The sequence below is a fragment of the Anser brachyrhynchus genome (assembly GCF_964034855.1).
Source record: "Anser brachyrhynchus genome assembly, chromosome: 1".
NCBI lineage: Eukaryota > Metazoa > Chordata > Aves > Anseriformes > Anatidae > Anser > Anser brachyrhynchus.
This window is the reverse complement of record NC_137694.1, coordinates 186,477,984-186,496,343: the sequence shown is the minus strand read 5'-3', so window position 1 is coordinate 186,496,343 and position 18,360 is coordinate 186,477,984. Positions and strand designations below refer to the sequence as shown.

At 43.5% G+C, this 18,360-nt stretch overlaps 1 protein-coding gene across 1 annotated transcript; it reads left to right on the top strand.

Annotated features, from left to right (window-relative positions):
• Positions 1 to 4,226: 4,226 nt before the first annotated feature.
• CCNA1 (cyclin A1) lies at positions 4,227 to 10,694 on the top strand. The gene is made up of 9 exons (XM_080603094.1): positions 4,227 to 4,938; positions 5,080 to 5,219; positions 6,093 to 6,336; positions 6,555 to 6,679; positions 7,367 to 7,590; positions 8,224 to 8,428; positions 9,207 to 9,320; positions 9,952 to 10,085; positions 10,423 to 10,694. The coding sequence occupies exons 1-9, from the start codon at positions 4,242 to 4,244 to the stop codon at positions 10,472 to 10,474; spliced, it is 1,935 nt and encodes a 644-aa protein (XP_080459220.1). The 5' UTR covers positions 4,227 to 4,241; the 3' UTR covers positions 10,475 to 10,694.
• The last annotated feature ends 7,666 nt before the right edge of the window (positions 10,695 to 18,360 follow it).

Below are 18,360 nucleotides of genomic sequence, written 5' to 3'. Positions count from 1 at the left end.
ATTTAGTCCAAGCTGAAAACTTATGGATCAAAAGACAATAGGGATCAAAAGGCACCTAAAAGGGTGAAGAAGGAAGGGGACACCTGAGGGTAGTTTGATTTGTGGACAGAGGGAGCTGCTGTCAGCTTCTGAAGCAGCTGTGTCCTTCTCATGCTCATGAGAGGAAGAAATATGCAGAAAAATATTTTGGGTCAATATATGCTGTGATTTCCTTTCAAAAGGCAGTGCTGCCCCTGTATGCTCATAATTAGAGCATAATTAGAGTGAATCATCTGGCTTCAAGCCACAGAGGTAAAGGATGTTCCCAAATGGTGACACAACCAAGATCCCAGGTGGGGCATGTGATGGTGGTAGCTCAAAAACTCTGCATAAAAACTCTCATACAGGAAGGAAAAAACAGAGTGTGCTCCATCTGTTTTCTGCTCCTGGGTACAGTACCAAGCACCTGCATTTGTACAGACAGCATTTCTCTCTCCTGTAAACAATCTTACAAAAAAAAAAATTGGTATAGTAAAGTCCAATCTTCAAGTATTTCTAATGGGAAATTTTAAGCAAAATACGTCTCTTGGATCTCTGAAGAAAACTTCTGTTGCATTTTGGGGAGGTCTGACAATGGGGCAGAACTGGAGGTCTAGTGCAGTCGTTCTCCACGGCCCAGAGCAGAAACTGAAGTCCATGTGGAGTTTGCTGTGTAAAAGCTGGGGCTTAACAGCGCTCCTCAGAGTGGAAAGCAAGAGACTGTTCCTGCTCCCAAGGCATGGGATGATAGAAGTCCCTTTATTTGAGAAAGGTACTGAGTTTGGAAATTTCCTCATTCAGAGGGGAAAAAAAAAAAAAAAGAAAAAAAAGGAGAAAGGAGCTAGGAAAGATTCACATGATGTCAGAGACAAGTCCTAACCAGGGCTTTAATACTTTTTCCAGGGCCACAAAGGAAGCATCCTCGCCAAGACAGGGATTGCTCTGACTTCTCTGTCTTCCTAGAAGTCATGATAGTCTTCAGTAAGACAGTAATTACTGCCAGAAGCCCTAAGGAGTCCACTCAGGAAGGCTTCAGTTTCCTCTCAGGCACACGGAGGGAAGCTCAGAAGTAAATGATTAATGGTCCAAAGCTTGATTTGATCTGCTGCTACAATTAAGTAGTAGCTGGCAAAGCTCACCGGCCTCCCTCAGGTACCAATCCATACTGGGCTGTTTCAAAGAGTTCCCGAGAAAGTGGAGCTTAAATAACCTCATTAAAAGCTATCTGAGAGGCGTTTCAGTTACACTAATGTACTATACGACCACTGAGGACATCCATAATCTGCTCATGTATAAAAATATAAATAAGTCATCTGTTGGGTAGCTGAGATTCTCCAGTTACATCTAAATGGCATATGAATATGAGGGGTATTCAGATATGAAAGCTGCTTACTGACTGAAGATGAATTCAGTAAATAATTGCTGTTCATGTACTTGGCTGGGAGTGACACATGATTTTTCTATGAATGTGAATTACGTGTTAGACCTCTAACTACCAAGTTCAGACATTTCTCGTGACAAGCACCATATGGAGAGAGTGAGCTGTCAGAAAAATAGGCTTGGGCAGAACAGAGGTAAGGTTATTTTTATAAGCTACAGGCATTTTTCACAAACAGCATTTCATTTACCTATCTGAAAATATGCACTTGCTGTATAGCCCTCCCCCCCCCCCCCCCCCCCAAAAAAAAAAGGCATGAATTGATAAAATGCACAATTCAGATTTATTTAATCATTGCATAGACGGCCCTACTGCTCCCATTGCGGTCTGGAAACCCAGACCAGAGAACTGACCCAGCTGTAAACAACACCGCCTAGCTGTTGTGGTTGTGTTACTCTCCAGGTGGACTAGGTTTTGGTTTGCCTGAGGACCACACAAACCCTTGTGGGAATGCATGGGTGGCAGCAGCAGCGAGTCCTTGCCAGGGCCAGGCCACACAGAATGTGAATGGGTGGGTAACCAGGGCACTGGGGACATAAATGTCCTCGGGGATCTGAGCCTAAAGCCATCATCTCCCTGGTGTCCCAACAGAAAGAGTGTCCTAAACCATGCCCTCACTGTTTATGTTCTAACATCTTGCTCTTGAATACACAACTTCTGTTCTCACAGGAGATTTTGCAGCTAGCAGCCAGTATTGATTTAAGGTTAGAAGAGTAGTGCCAGCTACTTGAAATATAATTAGAGACTGAAATCAGAGTTTTGATACTCCTAAATTAGAATAGCATTGCTAAATTGTAATTTAAAGTGAAAGAAAAATTTTGCTTTGACAGAAAAATCACGTTCATTTCTTTATTGCTAAGAAGTGTGAGACTGGGCATTTCTTTTTTTTTTTTTTTAACTCAAAATATGGACGTTTCAAAAGCCTTTTGCTTAAAAATGTTATCAAAACTGAACAATTTAATTAAAACGTAGAATATTCACATTTTCTGAAATGGTTTTGATTAATATCCACCTTCTTAGACTGCTATAGATACTACATATTTTGTAGCATGGGATTTTCTTAATATATTTTTGAGTAATCCGATCAAACCAATGGTATAAAGGGTATTTATTAGTTACGTAATTCAAAAGTTATGCTTAAGCTGATGCTTAATGTCAAATACTTAATTCCAGAAATCAACACTGTGCATGAAAATGTTCAAAGAAGTGTTCCTGAGTGAGGTCTTTCCTGTGCAAACTTGTGGCTTAGAGATGGTGTAAGGAACAGGAAGGACACTGATGCACAGTGCAGCTTTCTGCCCCTGACCTGCTGTGACAGCTCCGCTGTGATACCTACAGATCAAATACAGGTGACATTTTTCATCTTGAGATATACCACTTACCTCCTACAGTATATTCATTTGGAAAAAAAAAAATCAAAAAAAAAACATTTGAGAAATACGGGAAGAAACAAATACAGACCTTACTACAGCCTGGAACTGCTAAAAGCAGGTCTGGGAAAAGACTTGTTGCTTGTTGCATCCAAATTTTGGATCAGAGCTCCTACATCTTACTGGAGAGCATCTCAAGACGTACCACAACTCTGCCCATGGCAGAGCCATTTCTGACAGCAGTTACTCTAACTTGGTCTTACAAATCTGCAAAGGGGGAAGTCCCACAAACTTTCCATGCCATCTCTTCTGGGGCACCACAGTCCTGATGTCTAACATAAACCTCATGCTGGGGTAAAAGCTCTTGTACTGCTTGCTCTTCCCATTGAACACAGAGAGACCAGTCAATTCCTTTTGTCCTCACCATGGGCTTTCAGAGGGGTTGTTTGTCACACATTCTACATTCCTGTTTGCTCATGCTAGGACAGCCAGGAACGTGGTCACTCATGCTCCATCGGAGGTTCACTATAGCCTCCTGCTTCTTCTTCATGGAGCTGCTACCGACCCAGCTGGTCCCCATCCTGTACGTCTGGTCTCCAGCCCTGAGCTTGTCTTTCTTCAGGAGCATCCCACTTCTCCAGTTTGTCATGACGAAATCACATCTTGTTCCCCAGCATAGCCATTGCCCTTCCCAGCACCATCGGTGGTGTCACCCACAACTTCACTAAGTCTGCTATCTGTGTTATTATCTGCACCGCTGCTGAAAAATGTTGGTGATATCAGACAAACCGCTGCTTAATTCCTCTTATAAAGCTCTGTGTTTCCACCCTGACAACTGAGAACTGCTCCTGTGCACAGCTTCACAATCAGTTTTGCAGTTGTCCCCTTGTTTTGACTTTATCAGAGTGTCACAAGAGTCAAATCCATACTAAAATAAACCAAAATATTTTTTCCCTCATTTTACAAAAGGGGAAATCGAATTCTTTTGACCTTGACTGTTTCCATAAAGCTTCTATTGCCATTTAATAACTGATTATTCGTTCCCAGACCCCTCTGGAAATTCAAATTAATCTCACTTGGTTCCTGCCCCAGCCTGTTTTCCCCTTGTTGAGCTGGGCACCCCTCGGCATTTCTCTCCTAACTGGGTAACTTGTCTGTCCAGCCAGAGCTCACAGAGAGACTTTGGGGCTCCAGGGCTTAATCGTCGAGTCCTTTAATAGCATCAGGCAGACTTGCTTCCTTCCTTATAAGCTTTATTAATAAAGTAATTATATTTGCAATTGATATTTGTCAATATAAGTATTAAAGTAGCATTATTAATAATTTAATAGTGTATATGATTTGTTATATAGGTTATTTAGAGATGAGGATTTGGCCATCCTGCTGCTGGCATCCTCACCACTGGGGACCTTCTGATGCCGAACGACATTAAATCCTTCAGCGTCCACACAGTGTGTGTCTCCTGCCAACAAAGTGCTGCGTTTAAAGCACTCCAGTCCTTCCTTGGTCCTTTCCTGCCAGCGGCGCAATCACAGATCTCTTGTTACTCTCCGTGTCGCTTCCTGGCTGTATCTTGTTTGGTCTTTGCTCTTTCCGCCTTCCTTCACTCCCCACACACCCCCTCTTGCCTCCAGGATGCTCTGCCCACCTCACCCTCCGAACAACGCCCCCCCGGGACACTCCACAAACTCTCCGTACTATCCCTACCGTGCTTCCACCAGCCTGCCTTTACCCCTCCATACCCGGGACGGGGCGGGGGGGGGGACACGACACAACCAACCCCCACCCCGCACACCCCCCGACCCCCCTCAGGCTCCTCCACCTCCGCGGGGCGGAGCGGGGCGGGGAAGCGCGGCCCAGGCCGCGGCAGGGCAGGGCCGGGCCGGGCCGGGCCGGCCCGGGCGGGGTCTCCATGGCGACCCGCCGCCGCCGCTTGCCCCGCCAGGGCGGCTGCGCCGGGGGTTGCGGCCGCCGCTTCCAACTGGCCTCGGCCAACAGCCGCCGGCGGCCGCCTATATAGGGGCGGCGGCGCTGCCTGCCCACCTCCGGCCCTGCACCCACCCATCCCTCCTGCCTCCCTTCCCAGGGCAGGCGTGGCTGCTCCTCAACCAAGTACTATTTAATTTTATTTATTTACATACATATTTTTATTATTTTTTATTTTATTTTTATTATTTTTATTTTTTATTATTTTAATTTATTATTTTTTTTCCCCCCTCCTATTTATTTCCCCTCTCTCTCTCTCCCCGGAAGGTGCCGACGCCGGGGCGATGCACCGCACCGGCGAGAAGAGCCGGGCGGGCCGCCGGGAGCCCTGCCCCGCTGCCCCCCGCGGCGGCCGGGCCGTGCTGGGGGTGCTGGTGGAGAACGGGCAGCAGCGGCCCGGCGGCCAGGTGAGCCCTGTTCGTGCTGGCTACTTTCTCCTTCACTCCCTCCTTCCTTCCTTCCCCACCAATGCTCGTCCCTTCCCCTCCGCGCGGGCTCTGGGGCTGCCGGCCCGCTGCAGGTAAAGGCACGGGGGTGGTGGGCTCCAGGTCATCCGTGCTGTAAAATGTAGGGGATGGCTTAAAAAAAAAGTCTCTTTGCTGATGCTTGCCTGAGCATCCCGTTGCTGTGTAGCTGCTCACGTTCCTGTCAGGGTGCCGGGGTGCTTAAGAAGCTGAGTTCACAGCTGGGTGTTGATGTGTGGTCCTCCAGCCCTCCTGGAGCTGGCTGCTGGGGCAGGGGGAACGGAGCTGTGCTGACTTGCAGGACCTCAGCCAGCAGCTGCGTGCGTGCAGTCTTCTTGGGTGTGACTTTTTGAAGCCCCTAACTCAAGTGGTGGCTCACAGATAGTGGATAATGTCAAGGACTGTGTCCTGTTCACAAGCTGAAGTCGTGGGGTTTGTGGTGCTTAAGCTCAGCGGTTCCAACTTTGGTTTGTAACTTGACATAAAATGCTTTTGGAAGTCTGTGATGGTGCCTGAGCGCTTCTTCTCATTGCCCTAACTTGCCGCACTTTCTAAAACCTGCTCCATGCTACACTGAACGTGAAGCAGACCCTGTACTTGCCAGCCGTCAGGGCCAGGCAGTGCCCTTGCTTTATTCTCTCTTGCAGCAACAAGCAGTGCTTCCAAAGTGCCAGCTGTAGTTGGTGGCTTTTCCAATTAACCTTTGTTCCTTGCTTTGTTAACCAAGGAAAGTGATTTGCCTCTCTAAAACAACCGATACTGTTTGTTTTCTTCCTGAATTGCCCTGCCACAGCATCGCTATGTGCTCTGTTTCAGAGTACTGCTGTTACCAGACACTTCTCTGTCTCCAAGAATGCCGTCCCTCCGGCTGGAAAAGATGAATTATCCAGCTGCATGGTCAGTGCTGCATCAAAGCAGGGGTTTGCCATCTACATAGATGAACCAGAACAGAAAGAAAACTACAGCTACCAAGTGGATGAAGAGCTGGAATCAAGCCTGTGTGAACTGGATACTAGTGCGATGACATCCAGTATTCACCTACTGCTGGATCTGAGTACAGGTAACCATGGTTAATACATGGTATCTGTAGAACAGGTACGTGCAGTTGATCATGAATTGTGGTGAGCTGGTGAGTAGCTTATTTTGCAATAAGTAATGCTTCAAGATAACTTTAGTTGTGTCTAGGTGATGCACAACATTTCTGCTGTGCTAGAAATAGCAAGAGAAGGTAAAGAGGGTAACTACCCAAGTGTCTTTCTGGCTCTTTTTGCCTGCTAGGTTCTCCTATGCTAGTGGATACATCCTTCCGGTCCCAACCTGAGCAACAGATGGGAGATGCCATAACTCTGATGACTGTGGGAGAGTACGCAGAAGACATCCATCAGTACCTCCGAGAAGCTGAAGTGAGTGTCTTCTAACAAACCTAGAGATATTTGGGATGTGGTGCGCTGCAATACTGCAAAGCTGTATGGTTGCTCCAGGATAAGTCTAGGCAGCCACTGAGCAAGCAGTAAAATCCATCTCTCCAGCTAGAGAGGTTCATAGGCAGCTTCTAGACAGTGATGAGATCTTTCAGGTACTACTCTGCATCCCAGAAATACCCCACTGTTGGAGCATCTCTTGATTCCAAGAGATGAAGAGTTCTTGCAGATGGGAGTTGAAAGCTGCAAAATTTCTGAAGCAGTTGAATGTGACCTCACCGACAGGTCTCTTGCTCTAATAGTTCTTTTGTTATTCTGTATCAGACCAGTAAAGTGCAGTCTTTCAAGGGGGGGGGGGGGGGGGGGGAACTGATTTGTTTTTCATTGTCAGGTCCTCCTGAATTGCTTATATGTGCAAGGGCTGAACTTGACCGTCCAGGAGGTCCTTTACTTTTCTGTTACTAACACAGTAGCTCTTATCTCTTCAGTTTTTCTAGAGATCCTGCTAGTTAATACTGCTAGTACTGTAACTATAGCTAGTAACTAGCTATTAATAGTGTAACTGCTTGAGTTCCTTTTGGTACAAGTTTACAGAATCTTAATCAGCTCAGCCTTCAGTGGTCCTTCTCAGGGTAAGCAACCTGATTCTTCACCTGTCTCTCCAAACAGATTAAATACAGGCCCAAGCCCCACTACATGAGGAAGCAACCAGATATCACATCAGGAATGCGTGCCATCTTGGTAGACTGGCTGGTGGAAGTAGGGGAAGAATATAAACTTCGGACAGAGACATTATACTTGGCAGTGAACTACCTGGACAGGTTTCTCTCCTGTATGTCTGTTCTCAGAGGGAAGCTGCAGCTTGTCGGAACAGCAGCAATTCTTCTGGCTGCGTGAGTGTTTATCTCAGAAGATATCAGTGAGCTAAAACTTATTTTTAGGACCGAATCTTTTTGTGTAATTTGAGGGAGTGAAGCTTGCAGTGGTAGGTAGCTTTTCCTGGTGTCTTTAGATTTGCCATTTGACCTACTTTGGCACTAGCTGAATTAAATACTTAATATTCTCGATTAAGTAACTGTAGTGGGAAAACCTTAAAACCTTGTAACCATAACAGCAGAAGAAAAACACTACTGTATTAGGCTGCTAGCCCATAAGGCTGTAATAGATTAAAAGCTGCAATCTGCAATTAGCCTTGAACTGTTTTTAAACAGACAGGGTGCCCAACAAAGCCTAGGAGTGCAAGGATTTTTATCTGGAATGCATGGTGTTATTGAAACTTTAACACTCCTGACTAGTAGCAAACTCTTAATGTGAGTGTATGTCTATCTAGACTAGTGACTTGGAGTTCCTCTAAACATCTTGGCCCCCCAGAGTTGATTCTCAATTCTTACCCAGACTGGAGGAAGGATTAAAATAAGAACTCTCAGCAAGTCTTAATTGCTTGCGCTCATCCTGATATGGGTGAAAAGCTTCTTGTTACCCTAACTTTTAAGCTGACAAATGTGGCTTCTCTGTTTCTTTTGAAGGAAATATGAAGAAATCTACCCACCAGAAGTGGATGAATTTGTGTATATAACAGATGATACATACACAAAGAGGCAGCTGCTAAGAATGGAACACCTGCTTCTCAAAGTGTTGGCTTTTGACCTCACGGTGCCAACTATCAACCAGTTCCTCCTTCAGTATATTCAGAGGCATGGAGTCTGTATGAGGACAGAGAACTTTGCAAGGGTATGAATTACCATCCTTTTAGGATGGATATTCTGCAGGCTTGTGTGCCTGGACTTCTGGATAAGTGCCTGATTGAAACACTAAGCTTTGTGTTATCTGTCTGGTCAGCTAGTCTGTCTTGCTGGTGAGGTGGTAGGAATCCGTTCTTCAACAGTGCATGCATAGTAAGCCTGACCTAGACACGAGGGTAAAACATATTGCTACACAATGACACTGCATATGCCCACAGAACTGCCTAGGGGTACCATGCTTATACAGATCAGGTTACAGGGTAACCCACGCTTATAGGAAAACACCTGACCTGCTGCTTAGCTGCAAAGGGTGTAGTCTTTGTACAGTGCCTGTTCAAACGGAGCCCGAATTCTGAGAGCTGCCCACTTAGCCCAGACCTCCAAGTGAGGTCCACCTATGTGAACAAAATCCTCAGAGGACAGCATGGCTTCTTTTTTCCTTTACAAATACTTAAAAAAGTCTTTTTTAACAAAAATTGTATATTCTATCTGTAAAATTAATTACGTCAAAGATAATTATGCAACCAGAAGTTCATTATAGTTTTGATTGTTTAGGCTTTGACAGAAGAGTGGTCTTTGTTACCACTGGAACATGAGAAGTTTTTCTGCAAGATGAACGGGACTCGAATGCTACTTCTGCTCACCAGACACATAACTTATGTTTCTTCAGTGAAACTGAGACCATTGACCAACTTAAGTGCTCAGTCTATTGGCCTCATTCTACCACACAGGGCCATTCTGTTTGAACGGCTTGCTTTTTTGTTCAGTATCTTGCAGAATTGAGTCTCCTTGAAGCTGATCCTTTTCTGAAGTACCTTCCTTCACAAACCGCTGCAGCAGCCTACTGTCTAGCAAACTATACGGTGAACAGGTCTTTCTGGGTAAGAAAAACAACTGCATGCTAAAGTGCTCAAGCACTTTATCATTAAAACTTTGAGGAGCTTCAAAACTTGTTATAAAGGCTGAAATGCTAGGATGCTGTTCCTGAGCTACTGGGTCTACCTGATTAACAAATGTTAAATCAATCTGAAATATCCTGCCTTCTCTCTGAAATGGGAAGGACCTTGCTGTCACGTTCACTTGTGTCAAGTCTGTAACTAAAGCTTGTCAGTAGTTAGTCTCAAACTCCTTAGATAGAATTCAGGGGTTTTGGGGAGGGAAGGGAGAACTGAAGTGACTACACTCAGTGGCTGCTGTAATGCAGGCCTTGGTAGGCCTCTCAGGTGGGTGTTGGAGTAATAGCTTTAGAAGGGAGCAGAATCCAGAAGAGATGTAATGGATGCAATATAGTTATAGCAGAATGAGATTATTGTCAGACTTCCTGTCAGACCGAAGACAACCTATAAGTGAAAGTGATGGCAGAATACACTCGAATCCTTTTCAAGCCTAAACCTAGAGCGAGAACTGATGACGTGGTGAAAATGATTCCTGCTTCTGTAGAAAATACCTTCCAGGTGAATATTCTCTAAAATAGAGTAACACAAGCATTTTTTTTTCCACTCTTCTTACCAGCCAGAAACTCTTGCTGCATTCACTGGATATTCATTAAGTGAGTTAGTGCCTTGCCTGACTGATCTGCACAAAGCATGCCTTGATGCTCCCCGTTGCCAACTGCAAGCAATTAAGGAGAAGTATAAGCACTCTAAGTAAGTAACCAAGAAGCTACTGCTTTGTAACTTGGAGGCTGTAAGCACAGGATGGTTCTGGTTGAACAGCCTGGGCTACAGCTCAGTAACTGACAAACTTCTCATAGTGGACAGCTTCTGTTTCTGAAACTGAAGCCTCTGTCAGCATCTTGAGGGGAAAACTCTTCTGGGCAGAAGAGTAGTTCATTCATTGGTATGCAGATGTAGTGGATCACAATTTGCTTGGAGCAGCAGGATGTTTTTTTCTTCCCCAGGGTGTTTCTCAAGAGGAATCCTTAAAGTTTCTTTAAACCTGTCACTAAAAATATTAACTTGTTTGATTGCATTTCTATTCCAGGTATTTGCAGGTGTCTCTTCTGGAGCCCCCAGCAGTTCTTCCTCTACAATAGAGATGGTGGATCCTGCACTTAGATAATTTCTTCCCAATCTACAAAGCTGGTCTAACATTTCATTGAACACTGCAGGTCATGTGTCTGTAACCATGGTGACCAGAATGGTTTTTAGCTAGTATTTTTTAATTAGATGCCTTTTTAAAAAAGGATATTAGACTATAGCTCTTAATATAACTGACAGCACTTTTAATAAATGTCTTATTACACTTCCTCTGAATTTTCTGACTCCAGTTAATATCTGCAGTAATGGTGGGTGGAAAGGCTTTCTTACAAAGTATCTGAGATGGGCTTTTATGTTAGCTGGACTGGATAAATGTGTCAGGCTATGGTGGTTCAAACCACATCTCCACGGACATGGGTGACTGGCTGCAGTGTATTACCTGTTTTCTCCTATTCTGAGACAAGATCATCTGGCCATGAACAGCTATTCCAGATAGTTCCAGAACTATTTTCTGGAACTTGTTTGTCACATCACAGCAAAAGCATCCACAAGCATGTGGTCTATGAACACTGAACAGATGCGTAGAAGACCATCAACACTGAGGTAAAAATTAAACTTCCATTCAGAGTGAAATAGGGTAGCATCTTCTGCAGGAAGATGGATGAAAGGGTGGTTTGAAGAACCCTAGGAACCTTTCCAATGCAGGAGGATACCCTGTAATAAAAGAGCAGTGCTAAAAGCTATGAGCAAGAACATGTAATGCCCTGAGGGTCTGGAAGCGAGTTGGATGGCTATTGGCATTATACTTGTGATATTAGATGGTTTTGTGACTTAGCTGTCTGAGATGATGACTTCTACCACTAGAACACTGCTGAAAGTGTAATGCTCTGCAGTTTCTAGAGGAGCCATCACTGTCAACAGGAAGGAAGGGGTGGAAACTCTCTTAAGTTCTTAACTATCTGATCCTCTATTGCTGCACTGTTGTACCCCTCAGTTCTTCACTTGGTAATGATTAAAAAAATAAAAATCCATCGAAAGAAACCTACCTTGTATACTTCTAAAATGCAACTCCTATCTGAAGTGTCTCAAAATACTTAGCTGAGGGTGTTAGTCAACATGTAGGGAACTATAGTCAGCTCATCAAAATGGCAAGGTAAGTCCGAGGCATTCTCTTGTAATTTTAAGAGTAGAAAACATTCAAGACTACTCTCTCTCCAGAGAGTAATCTGTGCAGGGCATTACATTTCCAAGCAAGAATATGCTTAACACTTGACATTAAGATGCAATTCAACAGAAGTACTATTACTTGCACTTACATTAAGTAATAGCTAACAAGCCTCTTGCTTTGGTTTTAAGACCTGATTATACTAGCATGTGTTGTGAAGCTCTTAGCTTCAGGTGTTTCACTTTCCTTGATAGGCATCAGAGCTTCCCCCCACCTCCTCCCTGTCTAGGCTGGTGAATCCTGCTAGCAATGAGAACCCTTCTATGCCCCTGAGATGGAGGCAGTGGTACAAACTAATTCACATAACAAACTATTCTTTAAGGCGGGGGGAGTATTCTTTTTCAGCCTATCCTATGCAGTTTTTAGTGTCTCACTTCAAAAACTTTCTAGTTAAGTACATGAATCTATTTTATTTACTGATATTGACTGATATTGTGACTAGACATCCTATGCTTATGTCCCTGGTACCCACTTCGCGCTGGGGGCTAGTGCCAGCAAATTTCTTGCTGCAGTGGATTTCATGGCTTATGGGAATAGATGTCTTGGAGCTGGGCTATGAACCTCAACCATGCGTTCAGGCAGCTCCTTTTAAGTGGCTCAGAAAAAAGGCCAGAGAGGGAGCATATTTACAATGGGGAGTGGGGAGTTCTTGATTTGCTGTTTCATAATGGAACAGTAAGTGTACTGAGGAAGAGTATTTCTAAATCTACCAGACTTATGAGTATCAGCTTTTCAATGCTGTTTCAGGCTAAATATAATGTATCCTGAAACCCCCTGTTAATAAGCCTTAATCTATTTGAGAGGTACACAGGTGCCTACTGAAGTGAGTGCTGTAGTGCTGGGTGTTTTGGAAGCACTACTGAATGTCTCCTAGTGCTATAGCAATTTGAAGGTATTCATGGTCACGTCAGCATAGTAATGGGGAAGAGATGAGTTTTGATCTTACGAAGTCTGCTGCCACAGTCATGTCTCATCCTCGTGTGCCAACAGACTTGCTGCACCCAGCACAATAGGAGCTGATCAGATCTCCTGATCTGACTCGCCTGAATGTTTTACTGTGTGGTGTCTTCCTGGAGACATAACTTTTCTTCTGTTTCTCTTTCTAGAGTTTACTTAATTACAAGAAAGATACAATGATTGTATTTAACTTCCTTGAAGCTTTATTCTCTGGTATACTAACCCAACTGTCTGATTTAAAAAATAACAACAACAACAACAACAACAACAAAAAATCCTATGATCTCTGAATGTACTTTGTCTACTTTTGATTTTTTTTCTTGCTTTTGCAGCTGATCTAGTAGTTTAAGTACTTTTTTTTTTTTTTTAAGCCAAAGGCTGAAAGGGAAAATAGGAAAAAAGTAATTGAGGTGAAGGATCACATAATTCTGCAGTGCAAATGCTAAAAGGTCTCTTCAAGATGGATTAAACTTAAATTTGTGGGACAGAAGAAACTGCTATCAGTGCTCTTACCTGTGATGTGTGGGTAATAATGGCGTTTTGAATGTTCATGTTCTATTCTCGCTTTCTTTGCTTTGGATTTGTCTTGCTCGGAGCGATGAGAAGTCTTACTGCTCTTGTCCAAGTGAGCCTTGACTCTTCAAAGGTGAAAATTGCCTGCTAGCTCCTTTAATTCGTGTATGTCATGGCACTTAACCCTGGCCCATCCCTCCTTTGGGCTCTCCTCCGCAGCTCATGTTTGAGAAACAGATAATAGCTGCTTCTGTTGGGAATAGGGTGGTAATGAAGGTGACATAAAGCTGCTTTAACAAGATGAAGTGCTTAAATGCAGATGCAAAAACACTTAACAGTACTTGACTATTTTCAGTACACATTTTAAGTATGCAGAAATACGTGTTTGTAAGAAGGGAGATGAAAGCAACCCAAAAGGAAAATATTCATTGATGTAATACCTGCGCTATGCAGAAAAAAATAAGACCTGCTAAGTTTACAGCCATGTCTGATGTTTAAAACAAACAGAACCAGACTTCTTAAAGACAGCCATATCCTGTAACTGAAATAATGGGGAATCAACATTAAAGATTAAACAGTGGCAGTCTCGATTTTTGGCTATCCCATTTACTGCCTTATAGACAGCAGCCACAAATAAGAAGAGCTCATTTCCTCTGTTCAGGAAATACTTAAGCTGTTGCAGCTTTGGAATTGTCAAGCCTGATTTTGCTCAGTTAACTCTGCTGTGAAGGAAATCAGTCCCTTGAACTTCAAATGTGTATTACAAGGGATGAACACTGACTTCTATGCAGGTCACAGTATCTTCCCCACCCCCAATTTAAAATGTATCCGGGCAGAGTGCTGCCAGTAGAGCTTACTGGTAAGGCAAGGAGCTTTGAATGGTGACTCTGTGCTCCTAGGTAGGGTGGGCTGAAACTGAAGCGTTCAGGGTTTTAATTTTGACTCATGATACTCAGTTCAAGAGCTCTCTGACAGCATTATTAGAAACAAACAAGTTCTCTGATCTTATTCTGGTAGTTTCCAAGCTATTGTGCAGTGACTTCCAGTAGACCCAGATATACTGTGGTTGCATGATCCTGATGCTTCCCTGTCGTAGTTATGAGTCATGGGTTAAAAAATTAACTATTGCAGTTGCATCTGATATTCCTAAGTTGCTGCTGAGAAATCTGCTCTTTATAGCTGGGGATATTTGTGAATCCATTGTTCTCCCAAGATTAATATGAACAAGCAGAATTCAAAATAATGCTCTGTAGGAAGGTACTGTGTTAACAACTAGGGTCTGCCTTATTTTCCCCTTCTCTGGAGTGAGTGAAGGATGTCTGAGAAGTAATTGGGTAATTAGTGAGAATGATTTAACTGTGGTCAGGACAGTTAAGCTGTTAATTCATGACTGAAGGGTGTCTGCCTTGCTGAGAAATCTGGCTGTGTAATTAGTCTGTGTACATACCTACTTGCTGTCAGTTCTATAAATGACTAGAATTAGCTCTGATCACTGAGGTTGGTACTTATTTTGCCAACGACCTTGAAACAGCTTCTGGGGCTGCTTTTAAGGATGAGAAAGAAGCTAGCAGCATCAGTGATTGCTTCCTGGAATTACGGTTTTTGTCTTGCAGTTTTCCTAAGCACCTGCTGCCCCGGAGAAAGATCTTATACTGAAGAGCTGTGCAGACTCTGCTAGGTAGATGTGAACCGGAGGAGATGCACATCTTGTTACTCAGAAGTTCTAGAGCCCTGGCAAGTGGGGTCCTCTACAGACCTTGTTAGCTACTCCGCTGATTTTAGTGGGTGTATTTTTTTTGTTGTTGCATGTTTTTATTCTTATCTAGTTTATGGTTCTTGTCTTGTATGGCAAACTCAGACTTTCTCTTGGATAGTTGTTCAGATTGTATCCTCTTAATATTAAAAAAAAAAAAAAGAAAAAATACAAAGCTCTGCAGGATAAGAGGCTCATAACGAACATCCATGGCAACACGTTCATGGAGGACATGAATTATATTTGATGGTCCTGCAGAGAAATATTAGCTTGGAAAGCCTGTGTGATGAGTTGCTAATATAGCCAGCCCTAGTTATTCCATGCTCTGCTTGGGATTTGCTAGTGTATATGGTGGTGGTGTGATCATTTGAGAGAATTAGCACAGACAAACTTCCAGGACAGTCCACAGAAAGATAAAAAGCATACAATTCAGTTAATCCTGAAGTACATACCTATTCTCATCAAATTAACTCGTCTAAACACACATGAGGCAAGAAAAACCAGGCAGTCTTGATGGCCTTAATCCCTGTGAAGAAATCCAAAATCATGGCTCTGTGTCCTGGAGTTCTGTGCAGTGCTGGTACTGGAAAATAATGGCGGTAGGATCAAGGACTGGTTCCTGGCCAAATGTCTGTCTCCATTTGGCTCATTACCGTGGTGCTTAGGGCTAGCTCCTTTTTAAGCAGATTTATCCTGGGGAGAGCAGTACAAAATAGTCAGTGTGAGCTAACAGGCTGTGTGGGTGCCTGTGCTGAGTGCTCATGTTTGCTGTCTGCCTGTCTTTTGTCTCAGCAATGTGCTCAGAATGACCAAATGTCGCTGTAGCTAATAGCAGTAAATACCTACATAAACTGTAAGGGAGTCCTGAGTCCTCGTCTTTCAGATGTTCAGGCCCTCTTTATTTGGATACAGAAAAGCATTACTGGAACAAGTGCTGGAAGAGCAGGCTCACGATAAAGCTTTCAGTTCTGGCAAGAAATTGGTCTTCTTCCTCCACCATCTGTAGCCAAGCTGCTTTTTCTGTTTATTATTGTTTGTTTTGATGCATAACAACTTGGGGGGGGGGGGGGGGGGGGGGGGAGAGCCCTACAGCCCACAGTATAATTCAGCAGACATCAACAGATTAGGCATTTGGTACTAATCAGTGAGATGCTTAGAGTAAAACACTGCCCTGTCCCTGTTAGGCAGAAACTGGAGTGTGATGTATCTCAAAACCAAATCATCCTCCATTTGGCTCTCTGTCCCTCGTAAGAAGGTTGGAAACATCTGGGATTTAACAAAATGGGCGACACTGCAGATGAGCAGCATGATGATGTTCTCTCATCTCATAATGGAGTAAGATGTTGGGGTGGCAGACCCTGCACTGCACATATTCAAGAACAGTGTACCTGCCCCATAGCTCTAATTTATTGTCTCCTCTATTTACTTAGGAGGCATACAAAGGTACTTTCAGGTTCAGAAAAACAGGAAAAGAACCTGACCTCTTCAACAGATTAAAACAGAAGCAAGCAGTGAATTCATTTACAGCAAAAACAAAAACCAACCCCCCAAAAGCTAGTGATACCATATGCTGATGGTCTCCAAAGGATACAACCAGGAGAGGGCACCAACGTCCTTGGTCCGCCGCTTGAGGGAGAGGTCAGCCTAAACGCATCCCCGAACGGTGCCGGGTCAGAGCTCAGGATGGCTATTTGGTCTGGGACTCGTTTTTACGTATTTTTGAGCAGAACAGCAGCGTGCAAAAACACTGTAACAGTAGTGTTGTTTTCCATTATTTTTCATTAAAGGGAAGCAGCATTTAGTGAAGCTGCAGTGTAAAGTCAGCCAGGTTGCCTACCTCTCACGTAGTGCTTCAGGGATACTTGAAGAAAATAAATGATGTTTTTCAGATCATCCATAGTCCTGTACTGTGGAGTTCGATTTTTTCCCCCACTATTTTATCCAATGCTTTCAGCTTCTTCTTGGCTGTACAAACCAGAATATTTGATGTAGACTTAAAACTCAAACCTGCTACAGAGAGGATAAAAATATGATGGAAACTGTTAATGTTCATGGCAGGTAGGTGTTCTGTTGAAGCAGGTCTGGTGGAGGAGCATCTCATTATATTGCAACTTAGACAGATGAGGCGCTTGTAATATTACAGAGCTTGTATGGTTTGTGTAGGAAAAAGGGGGAATTCCTGCCAGATTCCTACTCCTTTGGAGAAAGGAAAATAGAAGATTGGTCTTTAAATTAGAAGCAGCTCCTATTTCTCACTGAAAACTTCAGTGTTAATTCTTCTTTCAAGGTAATCTAGCCAGATGGAGAATCATTACATAGGACAGTGATGTAATTATTGCCTAGTTCGTGGTGTAAGTGTCCACTTTTTTCCCCCCGATCTTAGTCATGACTTCCTTGTTCTGTTCCCAACTTGAGCTGAGTTTCACATTCACATGCTGCTCACCCATCCAAATCTATACTTTATTGTTTGTCTGCAGCTATTTCTAAAATGTATTCACTCTCAGCTTCCACCTGTAAACAGGGCAGGATGTGTACTGGTACAGTCCGTGAAAAACTAGTATCCAGACCAGTCGTTTAAGGGTGCTGCAGAGGTAATGTTGTTAAATGCATAATTTATTACTGATAAATTTTAGAGTCAAATTGAAATGTTGGACAGTTACGTTTCTGAGCTGTAACTGAGTCCAGTGTCCTTACTCTTGAGCTTTTGCAGATATCTGCACAGATGTATTTTAAGATGGTTGCTGAGCCAGTTGTTACGTGCACAGATGCATGGGTATCCTGTGGGGCTCCATGGACATTAGCTAGAGGGAAAAAAAAAAGTTGTGTTCTGGCTAATAGTAGCAACTTTTGGATGTGTTCCTGTTTCTGAGTAGAAGAGAAATGGGGGAAAGGAGAGCAAGTTCACCAACATTTGTATCTTCAGTAGGTACTTGAGAACCCATGAACAAATGACATTTTCCACATATAGCTGCGCAACTGCTAGCTGAACATTGCACTCTTTTCTCTGTCTTTTTCTCTTCATTCAGTGACTGCTCACAACTTTCAAATGATGTGAAATAAGGATGTGGCTCTGCAGAGGCACTTTTGCCAGCAGGATAAAGCTGTGCAGGGCTCTTTACCCAGAACCAGCAAAGAAAATTGTCCCATCTTGTAGGACTGATGTGCTAGTGCTGAACAGTGCACACCCGTTCTTAAAAGCATCTCCCTGCACCAAATCTAACACATGAAGTTGGCTCTCAATCTTTTTGTTTTTAGCTACTAATCCTGTATCACCTGGTGGAAAAGCCTGGCAGAGAGTAAAGAGGCTCTGATGGCTTATTTTTGCAGCAGCAAGTAATCAGGACAGAAAGCTCTGCTGCACTTTTCCAGATCATGCCTCACAAAACTGTGTTTTCAGTAAATAGCTTCTTTTCTTACTGAATGAACTTTAGGCCATCATGAAAATTACAACACAACCACTATCAATGCTCTCAGTTTCTCACAGACCACTGAGC

Bases quoted from the DNA above. Each gene is read 5' to 3' on its own strand.
- CCNA1 (XM_080603094.1), top strand. From the start codon at position 4,242: ATGCCGAACGACATTAAATCCTTCAGCGTCCACACAGTGTGTGTCTCC. The intron at 6,680-7,366 runs GTGAGTGTCTTC...CTCTCCAAACAG, and splicing joins AGTACCTCCGAGAAGCTGAA to ATTAAATACAGGCCCAAGCC. The intron at 8,429-9,206 runs GTATGAATTACC...TTTTTTGTTCAG, and splicing joins GGACAGAGAACTTTGCAAGG to TATCTTGCAGAATTGAGTCT.